This window comes from Elephas maximus, chromosome 6 (assembly GCF_024166365.1).
Source record: "Elephas maximus indicus isolate mEleMax1 chromosome 6, mEleMax1 primary haplotype, whole genome shotgun sequence".
NCBI lineage: Eukaryota > Metazoa > Chordata > Mammalia > Proboscidea > Elephantidae > Elephas > Elephas maximus.
The window spans coordinates 76859271-76879023 of record NC_064824.1 but is presented as its reverse complement, the minus strand read 5'-3'; the positions used below and the strand labels follow the sequence as shown (position 1 = coordinate 76879023).

General features: G+C 41.5%; 1 protein-coding gene across 1 annotated transcript in view; it reads left to right on the top strand.

Moving 5' to 3' along the window:
• The window catches only part of TTN (titin), a 275933-nt gene that overhangs the window by 226082 nt on the left and 30098 nt on the right, over window positions 1–19753 (top strand). The window contains exons 287-291 of the mRNA XM_049887553.1: window positions 56–17161; window positions 17731–18027; window positions 18132–18719; window positions 18813–19115; window positions 19233–19529. Of these exons, the coding sequence (XP_049743510.1) occupies window positions 56–17161; window positions 17731–18027; window positions 18132–18719; window positions 18813–19115; window positions 19233–19529 (18591 nt within the window). The remainder of the gene's footprint in view (window positions 1–55; window positions 17162–17730; window positions 18028–18131; window positions 18720–18812; window positions 19116–19232; window positions 19530–19753) is intronic.

Sequence of the window (19753 nt, the reverse complement as noted above, 5' to 3'; positions counted from 1 at the left end):
ATATATGAAAGTTGAACTCTTAATACACACTTTTGTGCTTTTGTTTCTTTTTCAGATCCTCCTGGACCACCTTCAAACGCACACATCACTGATACTACCAAGAAATCTGCTTCTTTAGCATGGGGCAAGCCTCATTATGATGGTGGACTTGAAATCACTGGCTATATTGTAGAGCATCAAAAAGTAGGAGAGGAGGCCTGGACTAAAGATACAACAGGAACAGCCCTCAGAATCACTGAGTTTGTTGTCCCTGATCTTCAGACAAAAGAAAAATACAATTTTAGAATCAGTGCCATCAATGATGCAGGTGTTGGGGAGCCAGCAGTGATTTCAAATGTTGAAATTGTAGAACGGGAAATGGCTCCTGATTTTGAACTAGATGCTGAGCTCCGAAGAACACTTGTTGTTAGAGCAGGACTCAGTATTAGAATATTTGTACCAATTAAAGGTCGTCCTGCTCCTGAAGTAACATGGACCAAAGATGATATCAACCTTAAAACCCGGGCCAATATAGAAAATACAGAATCATTTACTCTACTGATCATCCCAGAATGTAACAGATATGACACTGGTAAATTTGTGATGACCATTGAAAACCCTGCTGGCAAGAAAAGTGGCTTTGTTAATGTCAGAGTCTTGGATACACCAGGACCTGTTCTTAACCTGCGGCCTACTGACATCACAAAGGACAGTGTCATCCTGCACTGGGACCTCCCACTGATAGATGGGGGCTCACGTATAACAAACTATATTGTGGAGAAACGTGAAGCAACACGGAAATCTTATTCCACAGTCACCACTAAGTGTCATAAATGCACATGTAAAGTTACTGGCTTGTCTGAAGGATGTGACTACTTCTTCAGAGTGATGGCAGAAAACGAATATGGAATCGGTGAGCCAGCAGAAACAACAGAGCCTGTCAAAGCCTCCGAAGCACCATTACCACCAGAGAGTCTTAATATTATGGACATAACTAAGAGCACAGTCAGCCTAGCATGGCCTAAACCAAAACACGATGGTGGCAGTAAGATCACTGGCTATGTGATTGAAGCCCAAAGAAAAGGCTCTGACCAATGGACCCACATCACAACCGTGAAGGCGTTAGAGTGTGTTGCACGGAATCTAACTGAAGGAGAGGAATACACCTTCCAAGTGATGGCAGTGAACAGTGCTGGGAGAAGTGCCCCTCGAGAGAGCAGACCTGTCATTGTCAAGGAGCAGACAATGCTTCCAGAATTAGATCTCCGTGGCATTTACCAGAAATTGGTCATCGCCAGAGCTGGTGACCACATCAAAGTTGAGATTCCAGTGCTTGGTCGACCAAAGCCCACAGTTACATGGAAAAAGGGAGATCAGATTCTTAAACAGACACAGAGAGTTAATGTCGAAAATACTGCAACTTCAACCATCTTAAATATCAATGAATGTGTAAGAAGTGATAGTGGGCCTTATCCATTAACAGCAAGGAACATTGTAGGAGAGGTTGGTGATGTCATCACCATTCAAGTCCATGATATCCCAGGACCACCTACTGGACCAATCAAATTTGATGAAGTTTCATCTGATTTTGTAACCTTCTCTTGGGAGCCACCTGAGAATGATGGAGGAGTACCAATAAGCAACTATGTAGTGGAAATGCGACAGACTGACAGTACCACATGGGTCGAGTTAGCAACCACCGTTATACGTACGACCTACAAAGCCACTCGCCTTACTACCGGAATGGAGTATCAATTCCGTGTAAAAGCTCAAAATAGATATGGAGTTGGACCAGGCATCACATCAGCATCTGTAGTTGCCAACTATCCATTTAAGGTTCCTGGGCCTCCTGGTACCCCACAGGTAACTGCAGTCACCAAGGATTCAATGACAATTAGCTGGCATGAGCCTCTTTCTGATGGAGGAAGCCCCATTTTAGGATATCACATTGAAAGAAAAGAACGAAATGGTATTCTCTGGCAGACTGTGAGCAAAGCATTAGTACCAGGCAACATTTTCAAATCCAGTGGACTTACAGATGGTGTTGCTTATGAATTCCGAGTGATTGCAGAAAACATGGCAGGCAAAAGCAAGCCAAGCAAGCCATCTGAACCTATGTTTGCTTTGGATCCCATTGACCCGCCTGGGAAACCAGTTCCCCTCAATATTACTAGACACACAGTAACACTTAAGTGGGCTAAGCCTGAATATACTGGAGGCTTTAAAATTACTGGTTATATAGTTGAAAAGAGAGACCTTCCCAATGGACGGTGGCTGAAGGCCAACTTCAGCAACATTTTGGAAAATGAGTTTACAGTCAGCGGCCTAACAGAAGATGCTGCATATGAATTCCGTGTGATTGCCAAAAATGCTGCTGGTGCTACTAGTCCACCCTCTGAGCCATCAGATGCTATAACATGCAGGGATGATGTTGAAGCACCAAGGATAATGGTGGATGTTAAATTTAAGGACACAGTTACATTAAAAGCAGGTGAAGCATTCAAGTTGGAAGCTGATGTTTCAGGCCGCCCACCTCCAACAATGGAATGGACCAAAGATGGAAAGGAGCTTGAAGGCACAGGAAAATTAGAAATAAAAACTGCAGATTTTTCTACAAATCTGGTAAACAAGGATTCAACGAGAAGAGACAGTGGGGCTTATACCCTAACAGCAACTAATCCCGGTGGTTTTGCCAAACACATTTTCAATGTCAAAGTTCTCGATAGGCCAGGCCCACCTGAAGGACCTTTGGCTGTGTCTGAAGTGACATCAGAAAAGTGTGTATTGTCGTGGTTACCTCCACTGGATGATGGAGGTGCCAAAATTGATCACTACGTGGTACAGAAACGTGAAACCAGCAGACTAGCATGGACAAATGTAGCCTCAGATGTCCAAATAACAAAACTAAAGGTCACTAAACTTTTGAAAGGCAATGAGTACATATTCCGTGTCATGGCTGTAAATAAATATGGAGTTGGTGAGCCACTGGAATCAGAGCCCATGCTTGCAGTAAATCCTTATGGACCCCCTGATCCACCCAAAAACCCTGAAGTTACAGCTATTACTAAAGATTCAATGGTTGTCTGCTGGGACCATCCTGACTCTGATGGTGGAAGTGAAATCACCAATTATATTGTGGAACGGCGAGATAAAGCTGGGCAACGCTGGGTGAAATGCAACAAAAGAACGCTTACTGATTTAAGATATAAAGTGTCTGGACTGACAGAAGGACATGAATATGAGTTCAGGATTATGGCTGAAAATGCTGCTGGAATTAGTGCACCCAGTGCAACCAGTCCATTTTATAAAGCTTGTGATGCTGTGTTTAAACCTGGCCCACCAGGTAATCCACGTGTTCTAGATACAAGCAGATCGTCCATTTCAATTGCTTGGAATAAACCTATCTACGATGGTGGTTCAGAAATCACTGGGTATATGGTTGAGATTGCCCTGCCAGAGGAAGATGAATGGCAGATTGTCACTCCACCATCTGGGCTCAAGGCAACTTCTTATACCATCACCAACCTCACAGAGAATCAGGAATATAAAATCCGCATCTATGCCATGAATTCTGAAGGAATTGGGGAACCTGCACTTGTTCCTGGCACTCCAAAGGCTGAAGAAAGGATGCTACCTCCAGAGATTGAACTGGATGCTGACCTGCGTAAAGTTGTTACTATAAGAGCCTGTTGTACCCTGAGACTGTTTGTTCCAATCAAAGGAAGGCCTGCTCCTGAGGTGAAGTGGACACGGGAACATGGAGAATCTTTAGATAAAGCTAGCATTGAATCCACAAGCTCTTACACTCTTCTTATTGTTGGAAATGTAAACAGATTCGACAGTGGCAAATACATACTAACTGTAGAAAATAGCTCAGGCAGCAAGTCTGCATTTGTCAATGTTAGAGTACTAGATACCCCAGGGCCTCCACAAGACCTGAAGATAAAGGAGATCACTAAGACATCTGTTACATTGACATGGGAGCCTCCTCTCATCGATGGAGGTTCAAAAATAAAGAACTATATTGTTGAAAAGCGGGAATCAACAAGAAAAGCTTATTCAACTGTTGCAACCAATTGCCACAAGACCTCCTGGAAGATAGACCAGCTTCAAGAAGGCTGTAGTTACTATTTCAGAGTCCTTGCTGAAAATGAATATGGCATTGGCCTACCTGCTGAAACTGCAGAATCTGTTAAAGCATCAGAACGACCTCTTCCTCCAGGAAAAATAACTTTGATTGATGTCACAAGAAACAGCGTGTCGCTGTCTTGGGAGAAACCAGAGCATGATGGAGGCAGCCGAATTCTAGGCTACATTGTTGAGATGCAGAGCAAAGGCAGTGACAAATGGGCCACATGTGCCACAGTCAAAGTCACTGAAGCCACTATAACTGGATTAATTCAGGGTGAAGAATACTCTTTCCGTGTTTCAGCCCAAAATGAAAAGGGTATCAGTGATCCTAGACAACTGAGTGTGCCAGTAATTGCCAAAGACCTTGTCATTCCACCAGCCTTCAAACTCCTGTTCAACACTTTCACTGTACTGGCAGGTGAAGACCTAAAAGTTGATGTTCCATTCATTGGACGTCCGGCCCCAGCTGTAACCTGGCATAAAGATGATGTACCACTGAAGCAGACAACTAGGGTAAATGCAGAGAGCACAGAAAATAATTCACTGCTGACAATAAAGGAAGCCTGCCGGGAAGATGTTGGCCATTATGTAGTCAAACTGACTAACTCAGCTGGTGAAGCTACTGAAACCCTTAATGTTATTGTTCTTGACAAACCAGGGCCTCCAACTGGACCAGTTAAAATGGATGAAGTGACAGCTGACAGTATTACTATTTCCTGGAGCCCACCAAAGTATGATGGTGGAAGTTCTATCAATAATTACATTGTAGAGAAACGGGACACTTCTACAACTATCTGGCAAATTGTGTCAGCCACTGTTGCAAGGACAACAATAAAGGCTTGCAGATTAAAGACTGGATGTGAATATCAGTTTAGAATTGCAGCTGAAAACAGATATGGAAAGAGTACATATCTCACTTCGGAGCCTATTGTAGCCCAGTATCCATTCAAAGTTCCTGGTCCTCCAGGCACACCATTTGTAACGCTCTCCTCCAAGGACAGCATGGAAGTACAATGGAACGAGCCAGTCAGTGACGGAGGTAGCAAAGTCATTGGCTATCATCTAGAAAGAAAGGAAAGAAATAGCATTCTTTGGATTAAGTTGAACAAAACACCTATTCCTCAAACCAAGTTTAAAACAACTGGCCTTGAAGAAGGCATTGAATATGAATTTAGAGTCTCTGCTGAGAACATAGTGGGCATTGGCAAGCCAAGTAAAGGGTCAGAATGCTATGTAGCTCGTGACCCTTGTGACCCACCAGGGCGGCCAGAGGCAATCATTGTCACAAGGAATTCTGTGACTCTTCAGTGGAAGAAACCCACCTATGATGGTGGAAGCAAGATCACCGGTTATATTGTTGAGAAGAAAGAACTACCTGAGGGCCGCTGGATGAAAGCCAGTTTCACAAATGTCATTGACACTCACTTTGAAGTAACTGGCCTAGTTGAAGATCACAGATATGAGTTCCGGGTTATAGCTCGAAATGCTGCAGGAGTGTTTAGTGAGCCTTCAGAAAGCACGGGAGCAATAACAGTAAGAGATGAGGTAGATCCACCACGAATAAGTATGGATCCAAAATTCAAAGACACAGTTGTACTTCATGCTGGTGAATCATTCAAGATTGATGCAGATATTTATGGCAAACCAATACCAACCATTCAGTGGATAAAAGGTGATTGTGAGCTTTCAAACACAGCTAGATTAGAAATAAAAAGCACTGATTTTGCCACCAGTCTCAGTGTAAAAGATGCAATACGTGTTGACAGTGGAAATTACATATTGAAGGCCAAAAATGTTGCAGGAGAGAGATCAGTTACTGTGAATGTCAAAGTTCTTGATAGACCAGGGCCACCTGAAGGACCTGTTGCTATATCAGGAGTTACAGCAGAAAAATGCTTGTTAGCTTGGAAACCCCCACTACAAGATGGTGGGAGTGATATCATAAATTATATTGTAGAAAGGAGAGAAACCAGCCGCTTAGTTTGGACTGTGGTGGATGCCAGTGTGCAGACTCTCAGCTGCAAAGTTACTAAACTTCTTGAAGGCAATGAATATATTTTCCGTATAATGGCTGTAAACAAATACGGTGTTGGTGAACCTCTTGAATCTGAATCAGTAATTGCCAAGAATCCATTTGTTGTGCCAGATGCACCAAAGGCTCCAGAAGTCACAACAGTGACCAAGGACTCAATGATTGTTGTATGGGAAAGGCCAGCATCTGATGGTGGCAGTGAAATACTTGGATATGTTCTTGAAAAACGGGATAAAGAGGGCATTAGATGGACAAGATGCCACAAACGTTTGATTGGAGAGTTGCGCTTAAGAGTAACTGGACTCATAGAAAATCACAATTATGAATTCAGAGTCTCAGCCGAGAATGCTGCTGGACTTAGTGAACCAAGCCCACCTTCTGCTTACCAAAAGGCTTGTGATCCTATTTACAAACCAGGGCCTCCAAATAACCCCAAAGTCATAGATATTACCAGATCCTCAGTTTTCCTCTCTTGGAGCAAACCAATATATGACGGTGGCTGTGAAATCCAAGGATATATTGTTGAAAAATGTGATGTCAGTGTTGGTGAATGGACAATGTGCACTCCACCAACTGGAATCAGTAAAACAAATATAGAAGTAGAGAAGCTGTTGGAAAAGCATGAGTACAACTTCCGTATCTGTGCTGTTAATAAAGCTGGAGTTGGAGAACATGCTGATGTCCCTGGACCTATAATAGTCGAAGAAAAATTGGAAGCACCAGACATTGATCTTGATCTAGAACTAAGGAAAATTATAAATATAAGGGCAGGTGGCTCTTTAAGGTTATTCGTTCCTATTAAAGGTCGTCCTACACCAGAAGTTAAATGGGGAAAAGTGGATGGTGAAATCCGAGATGCAGCTATAATTGATGTCACTAGCAGTTTCACCTCTCTTGTTCTTGATAATGTCAACCGATATGACAGTGGAAAATATACTCTCACATTAGAAAACAGCAGTGGAACAAAGTCTGCCTTTGTTACTGTGAGAGTCCTGGATACACCAAGTCCACCTGTTAACCTGAAAGTCACAGATATCACCAAAGACTCAGTATCAATTACATGGGAACCTCCTTTGTTGGATGGAGGATCCAAAATCAAAAATTACATCGTTGAAAAACGTGAAGCCACAAGAAAATCATATGCTGCTGTTGTAACAAATTGCCATAAGAATTCTTGGAAAATAGAGGAACTCCAAGAAGGTTGCAGTTATTACTTTAGAGTCATAGCTGAGAACGAGTATGGTATGGGTCTGCCTGCTCACACTGCTGATCCAATCAAGGTGGCCGAAGTCCCACAACCTCCAGGGAAAATAACCGTGGATGACGTCACCAGAAACAGTGTCTCCCTGAGTTGGACAAAGCCTGAACATGATGGTGGCAGTAAAATCATTCAGTATATTGTGGAAATGCAAGCTAAGCACAGTGATAAATGGTCAGAGTGTGCTCGAGTAAAATCCCTTGAAGCAGTAATTACCAACCTAACTCAGGGAGAAGAATATCTTTTTAGAGTTGTTGCTGTAAATGAAAAGGGAAGAAGTGATCCTAGGTCTCTTGCAGTTCCAATAGTTGCCAAAGATCTGGTCATTGAACCAGATGTAAGACCTGCATTCAACAGCTACAGCGTACAGGTTGGCCAAGATTTGAAAATAGAAGTGCCAATTTCTGGACGTCCTAAGCCAACAATTACCTGGACTAAAGATGGTCTCCCACTGAAGCAGACCACAAGAATCAATGTTACTGATTCAACTGACCTCACTGTACTCAGCATTAAAGAAACTCACAAGGATGATGGTGGACAGTATGGAATCACAGTTGCCAATGTTGTTGGCCAGAAAACAGCTTCCATTGAAATTGTAACTCTAGACAAGCCTGATCCTCCAAAAGGACCTGTTAAATTTGATGAAGTCAGTGCTGAAAGTATTACATTATCTTGGAACCCTCCATTATATACAGGAGGCTGCCAAATCACCAACTACATCGTTCAGAAAAGAGATACAACCACCACAATATGGGATACTGTTTCTGCTACTGTTGCCAGAACTACTCTCAAAGTGACCAAACTGAAAACTGGTACAGAATATCAATTCAGAATATTTGCTGAAAACAGATATGGACAAAGCTTTGCCTTGGAGTCTGATGCAATTGTAGCTCAATATCCCTACAAAGAACCAGGTCCTCCAGGTACACCATTTGTCACAGCCATTTCCAAGGATTCCATGGTCATACAGTGGCATGAGCCAATCAGTAATGGTGGAAGCCCAGTCATAGGTTACCACCTTGAGAGAAAAGAAAGAAATAGTATTTTGTGGACAAAAGTCAACAAAACCATTATTCATGACACCCAGTTTAAAGCACTCAATCTTGAAGAAGGCATTGAATATGAATTCAGAGTTTATGCTGAAAATATTGTTGGTGTAGGCAAAGCAAGCAAGAATTCTGAATGTTATGTAGCCAGAGATCCCTGTGACCCACCAGGAACCCCAGAAGCAATAATGGTTAAAAGAAATGAAATCACTTTACAGTGGACCAAACCTGAATATGATGGCGGAAGTATGATTACAGGCTACATTGTAGAGAAACGTGACTTGCCTGAGGGTCGCTGGATGAAAGCCAGCTTCACAAATGTCATTGAAACTCAATTTACTGTATCTGGCCTTACTGAAGATCAAAGATATGAATTCAGAGTCATTGCGAAGAATGCAGCTGGTACAATAAGTAAGCCCTCTGACAGTACTGGACCAATAACTGCCAAGGATGAGGTTGAACTCCCAAGAATTTCAATGGATCCAAAATTCAGAGACACAATTGTGGTAAATGCTGGAGAAACATTCAAGCTTGAGGCTGATGTCCATGGAAAGCCCCTGCCTACCATTGAATGGTTAAGAGGAGATAAAGAAATTGAAGAATCTGCTAGATGTGAAATAAAGAACACAGATTTCAAGGCTTTACTTATTATAAAAGATGCCATTAGAATTGATGGCGGACAGTATATTTTAAGAGCTTCCAATGTTGCGGGTTCCAAATCATTCCCAGTAAATGTAAAAGTGTTAGATAGACCAGGACCTCCAGAAGGGCCAGTCCAGGTTACCGGAGTCACTTCTGAAAAATGCACTTTAACTTGGTCTCCACCACTTCAAGATGGTGGCAGTGACATTTCTCACTATGTTGTTGAAAAGCGAGAAACCAGCCGGCTTACCTGGACTGTTGTGTCTTCAGAAGTTGTGACCAATTCTCTGAAAGTCACCAAACTCTTAGAAGGGAATGAATATATTTTCCGCATAATGGCTGTCAACAAATATGGTGTTGGAGAGCCTTTAGAATCTGCACCAGTACTAATGAAAAACCCGTTTGTGCCACCTGGACCACCAAAAAGCTTGGAAGTCACAAACATTGCCACGGACTCCATGACCGTCTGCTGGAACCGTCCAGATAGTGATGGTGGAAGTGAGATTATTGGTTACATTGTAGAGAAAAGAGACAGGAGTGGAATTAGGTGGATTAAATGTAATAAACGTCGCATTACTGATTTGCGTCTAAGAGTCACAGGATTAACAGAAGATCATGAGTATGAATTCAGAGTGTCTGCAGAAAATGCCGCTGGAGTTGGAGAACCAAGTCCAGCTACAGTTTATTATAAAGCATGTGATCCTGTGTTCAAACCTGGCCCACCCATCAATGCACACATTGTAGACACCACTAAAAATTCAGTTACCCTTGCCTGGGGTAAACCCATCTATGATGGTGGCAGTGAGATCCTGGGATACATAGTAGAAATCTGTAAAGCAGATGAAGAAGAATGGCAAATAGTCACTCCACAGACTGGCCTGAGAGCCACTAGATTTGAAATTTCCAAACTCATTGAACACCAAGAGTATAAAATACGTGTTTGTGCCCTCAATAAAGTTGGTTTAGGTGAAGCTGCATCAATTCCTGGTACTGTGAAACCAGAAGATAAACTTGAAGCACCTGAACTTGACCTTGACTCTGAATTAAGGAAAGGAATAGTTGTAAGAGCTGGTGGATCTGCCAGAATTCACATTCCATTCAAAGGTCGACCAACACCTGAGATCACTTGGTCTCGAGAAGAAGGTGAATTCACAGATAAGGTCCAAATTGAAAAAGGATTAAACTATACCCAACTATCAATAGATAACTGTGATAGAAATGATGCTGGAAAATACATTCTCAAGCTGGAAAACAGCAGTGGAACCAAATCTGCTTTTGTAACCGTGAAAGTTCTTGACACTCCAGGACCACCACAGAATTTGGCAGTCAAGGAAGTGAAAAAAGATTCTGTCTTTCTGGTATGGGAACCACCCATCATTGATGGGGGTGCAAAGATCAAGAACTATGTTATTGATAAACGTGAGTCAACCAGAAAAGCATATGCTAATGTAAGTAACAAATGTAACAAAACGAGCTTTAAAGTTGAAAATCTTACAGAAGGAGCTATTTATTACTTTAGAGTCATGGCTGAAAATGAATTTGGAGTTGGTGTTCCAGTGGAAACTGTTGATGCCGTGAAAGCTGCAGAACCTCCTTCCCCACCAGGGAAGGTTACACTCACTGATGTGTCCCAGACAAGTGCATCACTTATGTGGGAGAAACCTGAACATGATGGCGGTAGCAGAATCCTGGGGTATGTTGTTGAAATGCAACCCAAAGGAACTGAAAAATGGAGTGTTGTGGCTGAATCCAAAGTCTGCAATGCAGTTGTTACTGGTCTGAGTTCTGGACAAGAATATCAGTTCCGTATCAAGGCTTACAATGAGAAAGGCAAAAGCGATCCAAGAGTGCTTGGTGTTCCGGTCATAGCCAAGGACTTGACTATACAGCCTAGTTTTAAGTTACCATTTAACACATATAGTGTCCAAGCTGGAGAAGATCTTAAAATTGAAATTCCAGTTATAGGCCGACCAAGACCTAAAATTTCTTGGGTCAAAGATGGCGAGCCTCTTAAACAGACAACAAGAGTAAATGTTGAAGAAACATCTACTGCAACTATTTTGCACATTAAAGAAAGTAACAAAGATGACTTTGGAAAATACAGCGTAACAGCAACAAACAGTGCAGGCGCAGCAACAGAAAATCTCAGCATTATCATTTTGGAAAAGCCTGGACCTCCAGTTGGACCAGTTCGGTTCGATGAAGTTAGTGCAGACTTTGTGGTCATATCTTGGGAACCTCCAGTTTATACTGGTGGCTGTCAGATAAGCAACTACATTGTAGAGAAGAGAGATACAACTACCACCACTTGGCACATGGTATCAGCAACAGTTGCAAGAACAACAATTAAAATAACCAAACTCAAAACAGGCACTGAATACCAGTTTAGAATTTTTGCTGAAAACAGGTATGGAAAAAGTAACCCTCTGGATTCTAAACCGGTTATTGTACAATATCCATTTAAAGAACCTGGACCACCTGGAACTCCTTTTGTGACATCGGTCTCAAAAGATCAAATGCTTGTTCAATGGCATGAGCCAGTTAATGATGGAGGTAGCAAAGTTATTGGCTACCATCTTGAACAGAAAGAAAAGAACAGCATTTTATGGGTCAAGTTAAATAAGACTCCCATTCAAGACACCAAGTTCAAAACAACCGGGCTTGATGAAGGCCTTGAGTATGAGTTCAAAGTTTCTGCTGAAAATATCGTTGGCATTGGTAAGCCTAGCAAAGTGTCTGAATGCTTTGTTGCTCGTGATCCATGTGACCCACCTGGTCGCCCTGAAGCCATTGTTATTACAAGACACAATGTTACACTGAAATGGAAGAAACCAGCCTATGATGGTGGTAGCAAAATAACAGGTTATGTTGTAGAAAAGAAAGATCTACCTGATGGCCGCTGGATGAAAGCCAGCTTTACTAACGTATTAGAAACTGAATTTACAGTGAGTGGACTTGTAGAAAACCAAAGATACGAATTTAGAGTAATTGCAAGAAATGCAGCTGGAAACTTTAGTGAACCATCTGAAAGTACCGGTGCCATTACTGCAAGAGATGAGATTGATGCACCAAATGCCTCAATGGATCCAAAATACAAAGATGTCATCACTGTTCATGCAGGAGAGACTTTTGTTCTTGAAGCCGATATCCACGGCAAACCTATACCTGATATTGTTTGGTCAAAAGACGGAAAAGAGCTTGAAGAAACAGCTGCTAGGATGGAAATTAAATCTACTATCCAGAAAACAACTCTTGTTGTTAAAGACTGTATACGGACTGATGGAGGACAATATATTTTAAAACTGAGTAATGTTGGTGGTACAAAGTCTATACCAATCACTGTAAAGGTACTTGACAGGCCAGGACCTCCTGAAGGGCCTCTAAAAGTCTCAGGAGTTACTGCTGAAAAATGTTACCTGGCATGGAACCCACCTTTGCAAGATGGCGGTGCAAATATTTCACATTACATCATTGAAAAGAGAGAGACAAGCAGACTCTCCTGGACCCAAGTTTCATCTGAGGTACCGGCCCTAAACTACAAAGTCACTAAACTTCTTCCTAGTAATGAGTACATTTTCCGTGTCATGGCTGTGAATAAGTATGGAATTGGAGAGCCCCTGGAATCTGAACCTGTTATAGCCTGTAATCCTTATAAGCCACCAGGTCCTCCTTCAACACCTGAAGTCTCAGCAATCGCCAAAGATTCTATGGTAGTAACATGGGCACGTCCAATAGATGACGGAGGTGCTGAAATTGAAGGCTACGTGCTTGAAAAACGAGATAAAGAAGGCATTAGATGGACCAAGTGCAACAAGAAAACACTAACAGATCTTAGATTCAGGGTAACCGGCCTTACTGAAGGCCATTCCTATGAATTCAGAGTTGCTGCTGAAAATGCAGCTGGTGTGGGTGAACCTAGCGAGCCATCTGTTTTCTACCGTGCATGCGATGCCTTGTATCCACCAGGTCCACCAAGCAATCCAAAAGTGACAGACACTTCCAGATCTTCTGTGTCTCTGGCATGGAATAAGCCAATTTATGATGGTGGTACACCTGTTAAAGGCTATGTTGTTGAGGTCAAAGAAGCTGCTGCTGATGAATGGACAACTTGCACTCCACCAACAGGACTACAAGGAAAACAGTTCACAGTGACCAAGCTTAAAGAAAATACTGAATATAACTTCCGTATTTGTGCCATCAATTCTGAAGGTGTAGGTGAACCTGCAACTATACCTGGTTCAGTTGTTGCTCAGGAAAGGATAGAGCCACCAGAAATAGAACTTGATGCTGATCTCAGAAAGGTGGTCATTCTGCGTGCAAGTGCTACTCTACGCTTATTTGTCACTATCAAAGGTAGACCAGAACCTGAAGTTAAATGGGAAAAGGCTGAAGGCATTCTCACTGACAGGGCCCAGATTGAGGTGACCAGCTCATATACAATGTTGGTGATTGACAATGTTACCAGATTTGATAGTGGTCGGTATAATCTGACATTAGAAAATAACAGTGGCTCCAAAACAGCTTTTGTTAATGTCAGAGTTCTTGACTCACCAAGTGCCCCTGTGAATTTGACTGTAAGAGAAGTGAAGAAAGACTCAGTGACACTCTCTTGGGAACCACCACTTATTGACGGTGGAGCAAAGATTACAAACTACATTGTTGAAAAACGAGAAACTACAAGAAAAGCATATGCTACTGTTACAAACAATTGCACTAAAAATAGTTTTAAAATTGAAAATCTACAAGAAGGATGTTCTTACTACTTCCGAGTCTTGGCTTCCAATGAATATGGGGTCGGTTTACCAGCTGAAACAACTGAACCTGTTAAAGTGTCTGAACCACCCCTCCCACCTGGAAGAGTAACTCTTGTTGATGTGACTCGTAATACAGCTACCATTAAGTGGGAGAAACCAGAAAGTGATGGTGGCAGCAAAATTACTGGTTATGTAGTTGAAATGCAAACTAAAGGAAGTGAAAAATGGAGCACTTGCACACAAGTTAAGACTCTAGAAGCAACTATATCTGGTCTAACTGCAGGGGAAGAGTATGTCTTCAGGGTAGCTGCAGTTAATGAAAAAGGAAGAAGTGATCCTAGACAACTTGGAGTGCCAGTAATTGCAAGGGATATTGAAATAAAGCCTTCAGTTGAGCTTCCTTTCAACACTTTCAGTGTAAAGGCTAGAGACCAACTTAAGATTGATGTGCCATTTAAAGGAAGACCTCAAGCCACCGTTAGCTGGAAGAAGGATGGTCAGACTCTTAAAGAGACAACTAGGGTCAATGTTTCTTCTTCAAAGACTGTAACATCCCTATCTATTAAGGAGGCTTCAAGGGAAGATGTTGGAACTTATGAATTATGTGTTTCAAACAGTGCTGGATCTACAACAGTTCATATTACTGTAATTATCCTTGACAGACCAGGACCTCCAGGACCTATACGTATTGATGAGGTTAGCTGTGACAATGTAACCATTTCTTGGAATCCTCCAGAATATGATGGTGGCTGCGAAATTAGCAATTACATTGTTGAAAAGAGAGAAACCACTTCTACAACATGGCAAGTAGTTTCACAGGCAGTTGCAAGAACATCCATTAAAATAGTTCGTCTGACAACAGGAAGTGAGTATCAGTTCCGTGTTTGTGCAGAAAACCGCTATGGAAAGAGTTCCTACAGTGAATCTTCAGCTGTTGTTGCAGAGTATCCATTCAGTCCCCCAGGACCTCCTGGTACTCCTAAAGTTGTGCATGCCACGAAATCTACCATGATTGTAAGCTGGCAAGTGCCAGTTAATGATGGGGGAAGTCAAGTAATTGGCTATCACCTTGAGTATAAAGAAAGAAGTAGCATTCTGTGGTCCAAAGCAAATAAAATCCTCATTGCTGATACTCAAATGAAAGTCACCGGCCTTGATGAAGGACTGATGTATGAGTATCGTGTTTATGCTGAGAATATTGCTGGAATTGGTAAATGTAGTAAATCTTGTGAACCAGTGCCTGCAAGAGATCCTTGTGATCCTCCTGGACAACCTGAAGTTACAAATATCACGAGAAAATCAGTGTCACTTAAATGGTCTAAACCACATTATGATGGTGGAGCTAAGATCACAGGCTACATTATTGAACGTAGAGAACTACCAGATGGCCGGTGGCTGAAGTGCAATTTTACTACCATACAAGAAACTTACTTTGAAGTAACTGAACTTACTGAAGATCAGCGTTATGAATTCCGGGTTTTTGCAAGGAATGCTGCTGACTCAATTAGTGAACCATCTGAATCCACTGGACCTATTACAGTTAAAGATGATGTCGAAGCTCCAAGAATTATGATGGATGTCAAGTTCCGAGATGTTATTGTCATCAAAGCTGGAGAGATCCTTAAGATTAATGCAGACATTGCAGGACGACCTCTGCCAGTAGTTTCCTGGGCCAAAGACGGTATAGAAATTGAAGAAAGAGCAAGAACAGAAATTGTCTCAACAGACTATAATACTTTATTAACAGTTAAAGACTGTATAAGACGAGACACTGGGCAGTATGTACTAACACTGAAGAATGTTGCAGGAACTCGGTCTATGGCAATTAATTGCAAGGTCCTTGATAAGCCTGGCCCACCAGCAGGACCACTTGAAATAAATGGCCTTACTGCTGAGAAATGCTCTCTTTCCTGGGGACCTCCCCAAGAAAATGGTGGTGCAGATATCGACTATTACATAGTAGAGAAACGTGAAACAAGCCATCTTGCATGGACAATATGTGAAGGGGAGTTAAGAACAACATCTTGTAAGGTAACCAAGCTACTCAAAGGTAATGAATACATATTTAGAGTAACTGGTGTTAATAAATATGGTGTTGGTGAGCCCCTTGAGAGTGTGGCTGTAAAGGCACTGGATCCATTTACAGTTCCGAGTCCGCCCACCTCTTTGGAAATTACATCTGTGACCAAAGACTTCATGACACTTTGCTGGTCCAGACCTGAAAGTGATGGAGGCAGTGACATCTCTGGATACATAATTGAAAGGCGAGAGAAAAATAGCCTACGATGGGTGCGTGTAAACAAAAAGCCAGTTTATGATCTCAGAGTGAAATCAACAGGACTTCGGGAAGGATGTGAATATGAGTATCGGGTTTATGCAGAAAATGCTGCTGGCCTAAGCCTTCCAAGTGAAACCTCTCCGTTAATTCGGGCAGAAGATCCAGTGTTCTTACCATCTCCTCCATCCAAACCCAAAATCGTGGACTCAGGCAAGACAAATATAACTATCGGCTGGGTTAAGCCCTTGTTTGATGGTGGGACCCCAATAACTGGATATACTGTAGAATACAAAACATCTGATGAAACTGACTGGACAACTGCCATTCAGAGCTTAAAAGGTACAGAATATACAGTAAGTGGACTAACAACAGGAGCCGAATATGTTTTCAGAGTGAGATCTATCAATAAGGTTGGTGCTAGTGATCCCAGTGACAGCACTGATCCTCAGATAGCAAAGGAAAGAGAAGAAGAACCTGTCTTTGATCTTGACACTGAAATGAGGAAGACCTTGATTGTCAAGGCCGGTGCTTCATTTACCATGACTGTGCCTTTCCGAGGAAGACCAGTACCCACTGTCTTGTGGAGTAAGCCAGACACTGATCTCCACACTAGAGCTTACATTGATTCCACAGACTGTCAGACATCACTTACTATTGAAAATGCCAACAGAAATGACTCTGGGAAGTACACATTGACAATTCAGAATATTTTGAGCGCTGCTTCACTGACTTTAGTTGTCAAAGTTTTAGATTCCCCGGGTCCTCCAACCAGTATTAGGGTACAAGATGTAACCAAAGAGTCTGCAGTGGTTTCCTGGGATGTTCCTGAAAATGATGGTGGAGCACCAGTGAAGAATTACCACATAGAAAAACGTGAGGCCAGTAAGAAAGCATGGGTCTCTGTGACCAACAGCTGTCATCGCCTCTCCTACAAAGTTACCAACTTACAAGAAGGAGCTGTTTATTATTTCAGAGTCTCTGGAGAAAATGAATATGGTGTTGGTGTACCAGCTGAAACAAAGGAAGGAGTAAAAATAACAGGTACATTTTTAAGAACAAAGAAAATCCACATATCTATATTAATTGTGGTAGCGTAAATCACTTGAGTCATTGTTTAATCTTAAATGCTTTGGCTCACACCCAAAAATATTCATACTATAGCATAAGATGAAATCGCTAATAGAAAAAATTTTTCATTGCTAAAAAAAAATTCATGTAGAAATTTACATAGCTAGAATTGGATAATACATGTTGGATTTAAGAATATTTGAATTTGACTGCCCATATAATGTGCAGAAGCTGTATGTTTTTTTTTTTTTTTTTACAAAATTATTCATCTTGATCCTTTTTATACGCATAATGAGTTTGGGGTAAATTTTATCATTTACTCTGGTCATTTGACATTGAATTTGAATGCTACGCCATGTAATGACACTTAGCCCGGGGAGCTTTGATTGGCTCAGAAGCCAACTTACTCATAAAAAGTAAAAAAGATTCAAATCACAGTAACTATACAGTCTTTGTTTAAAATTTTTCTTTTGACAACACAAAAAGAACACTTGTTGAAAAAATTGTAATTTTCATTTTCTTTTGATCCTTTCCTTTCTTAGAAAAACCAAGCCCACCTGAAAAACTTGGAGTGACAAGTGTGTCCAAAGACAGTGTTTCCCTGACGTGGTTGAAACCAGAACATGATGGTGGAAGCAGAATTATACATTATGTCGTTGAAGCCCTAGAAAAAGGACAGAAAAACTGGGTTAAGTGTGCAGTGGTAAAGGCAACCCATCATGTTGTTTCTGGTCTGAGGGAGAATCATGAATACTTTTTCCGGGTATTTGCTGAAAATCAAGCTGGTCTGAGTGACCCAAGAGAGCTTCTGCTTCCTGTTCTTGTTAAGGAGCAACTGGGTATGTCTAATTCTATAAGTGGCAATTTTGGAATTATTTGCATTGACCTAAGTTAATTTTTAGAAATTCACGTTCACTTTCATTTGCCATACTTTATCTTTCAGAACCACCTGAAATTGATATGAAGAATTTCCCAAGTCACACTGTATATGTTAGAGCTGGTTCAAACCTTAAAGTTGACATTCCAATTTCTGGAAAACCACTGCCCAAAGTGACCTTATCAAGAGATGGTGTCCCATTGAAAGCCACTATGAGATTTAATACTGAAATTACTGCTGAGAACCTCACCATTAATCTCAAAGAAAGTGTTATTGCTGATGCTGGAAAATATGAGATCACTGCTGCCAACTCCACTGGAACAACCAGAACTTTCCTTAACATCATCGTGTTAGACAGGCCTGGTCCTCCAACTGGCCCTGTTGTTATTAGTGACATAACTGAAGAGAGTGTGACGCTCAAATGGGAGCCACCTAAGTATGATGGTGGAAGTCAAGTTACCAATTACATTGTACTCAAGAGAGAAACAAGTACCACAGTATGGACTGAAGTGTCTGCAACAATCGCAAGAAATACGATTAAAGTCATGAAACTGACCACAGGAGAAGAATACCAATTCCGTATCAAGGCAGAAAACCGCTTTGGCATCAGTGATCATATAGATTCAGCTTGTGTGACTGTCAAATTACCATATAGTAAGTGGATGGACTTTTCAAAGATCTGGGTTTTCATTTAGCATAAATGTTTTATATGTATGTATTAACCTATGGGATTTCTCTCTTTTGTAGCAACACCTGGACCACCATCTACACCATGGGTTACTAATGTTACTAGAGAAAGCATCACGGTGGGCTGGCATGAACCAGTGTCCAATGGAGGCAGTGCAGTCATAGGCTATCACTTAGAAATGAAAGACAGAAACAGTATTTTATGGCAAAAAGTCAACAAAATGGTCATCCGCACAACTCACTTCAAAGTCACTACAATCAGTGCTGGACTTATTTATGAATTCAGGGTGCGTGCAGAAAATGCTGCTGGTGTTGGAAAACTCAGCCATCCTTCTGAACCAGTCCTGGCCATTGATGCCTGTGGTATGTATTCGTCATAAGAATGATGCTCTGACTGCTAAAAAAATGCAAATCTTATTTCTGTAAAGCATAATAATATTGACATAAATGCCACTAACCTGCTTTCTTTTATTACTACAGAACCCCCGAGAAATGTTCGTGTCACTGATATTTCAAAGAACTCTGCCAGCCTTTCATGGCAACAACCAGCTTTTGACGGAGGAAGCAAGATTACAGGTTACATTGTTGAGAGACGGGACCTTCCAGATGGCAGATGGACTAAGGCCAGCTTCACCAATGTTATCGAGACGCAATTCATTGTATCTGGCTTGACTCAGAATTCCCAGTATGAATTCCGTGTCTTTGCTAGGAATGCTGTTGGTTCCATTAGCAATCCATCTGAGATTGTAGGCCCCATTACATGCATCGATTCTTATGGTAAGCATTTTTAGTATTTTAAATACCAGCACCAATTTAACTCAATATTTTTCCATACTTTTTCTGGTTCTAATACGCAGAATAACTTTTACTATGTTCCTTAGTTATATTTTTTTGGAAGAAATTATGAACTAGCTGTGAGTCTTAGGAAAATTCCTTAACCACGCTAGGCCTTTTGACTTAACCTGTAAAATGAGAGATTTGGATAATAGAATATATAGGGG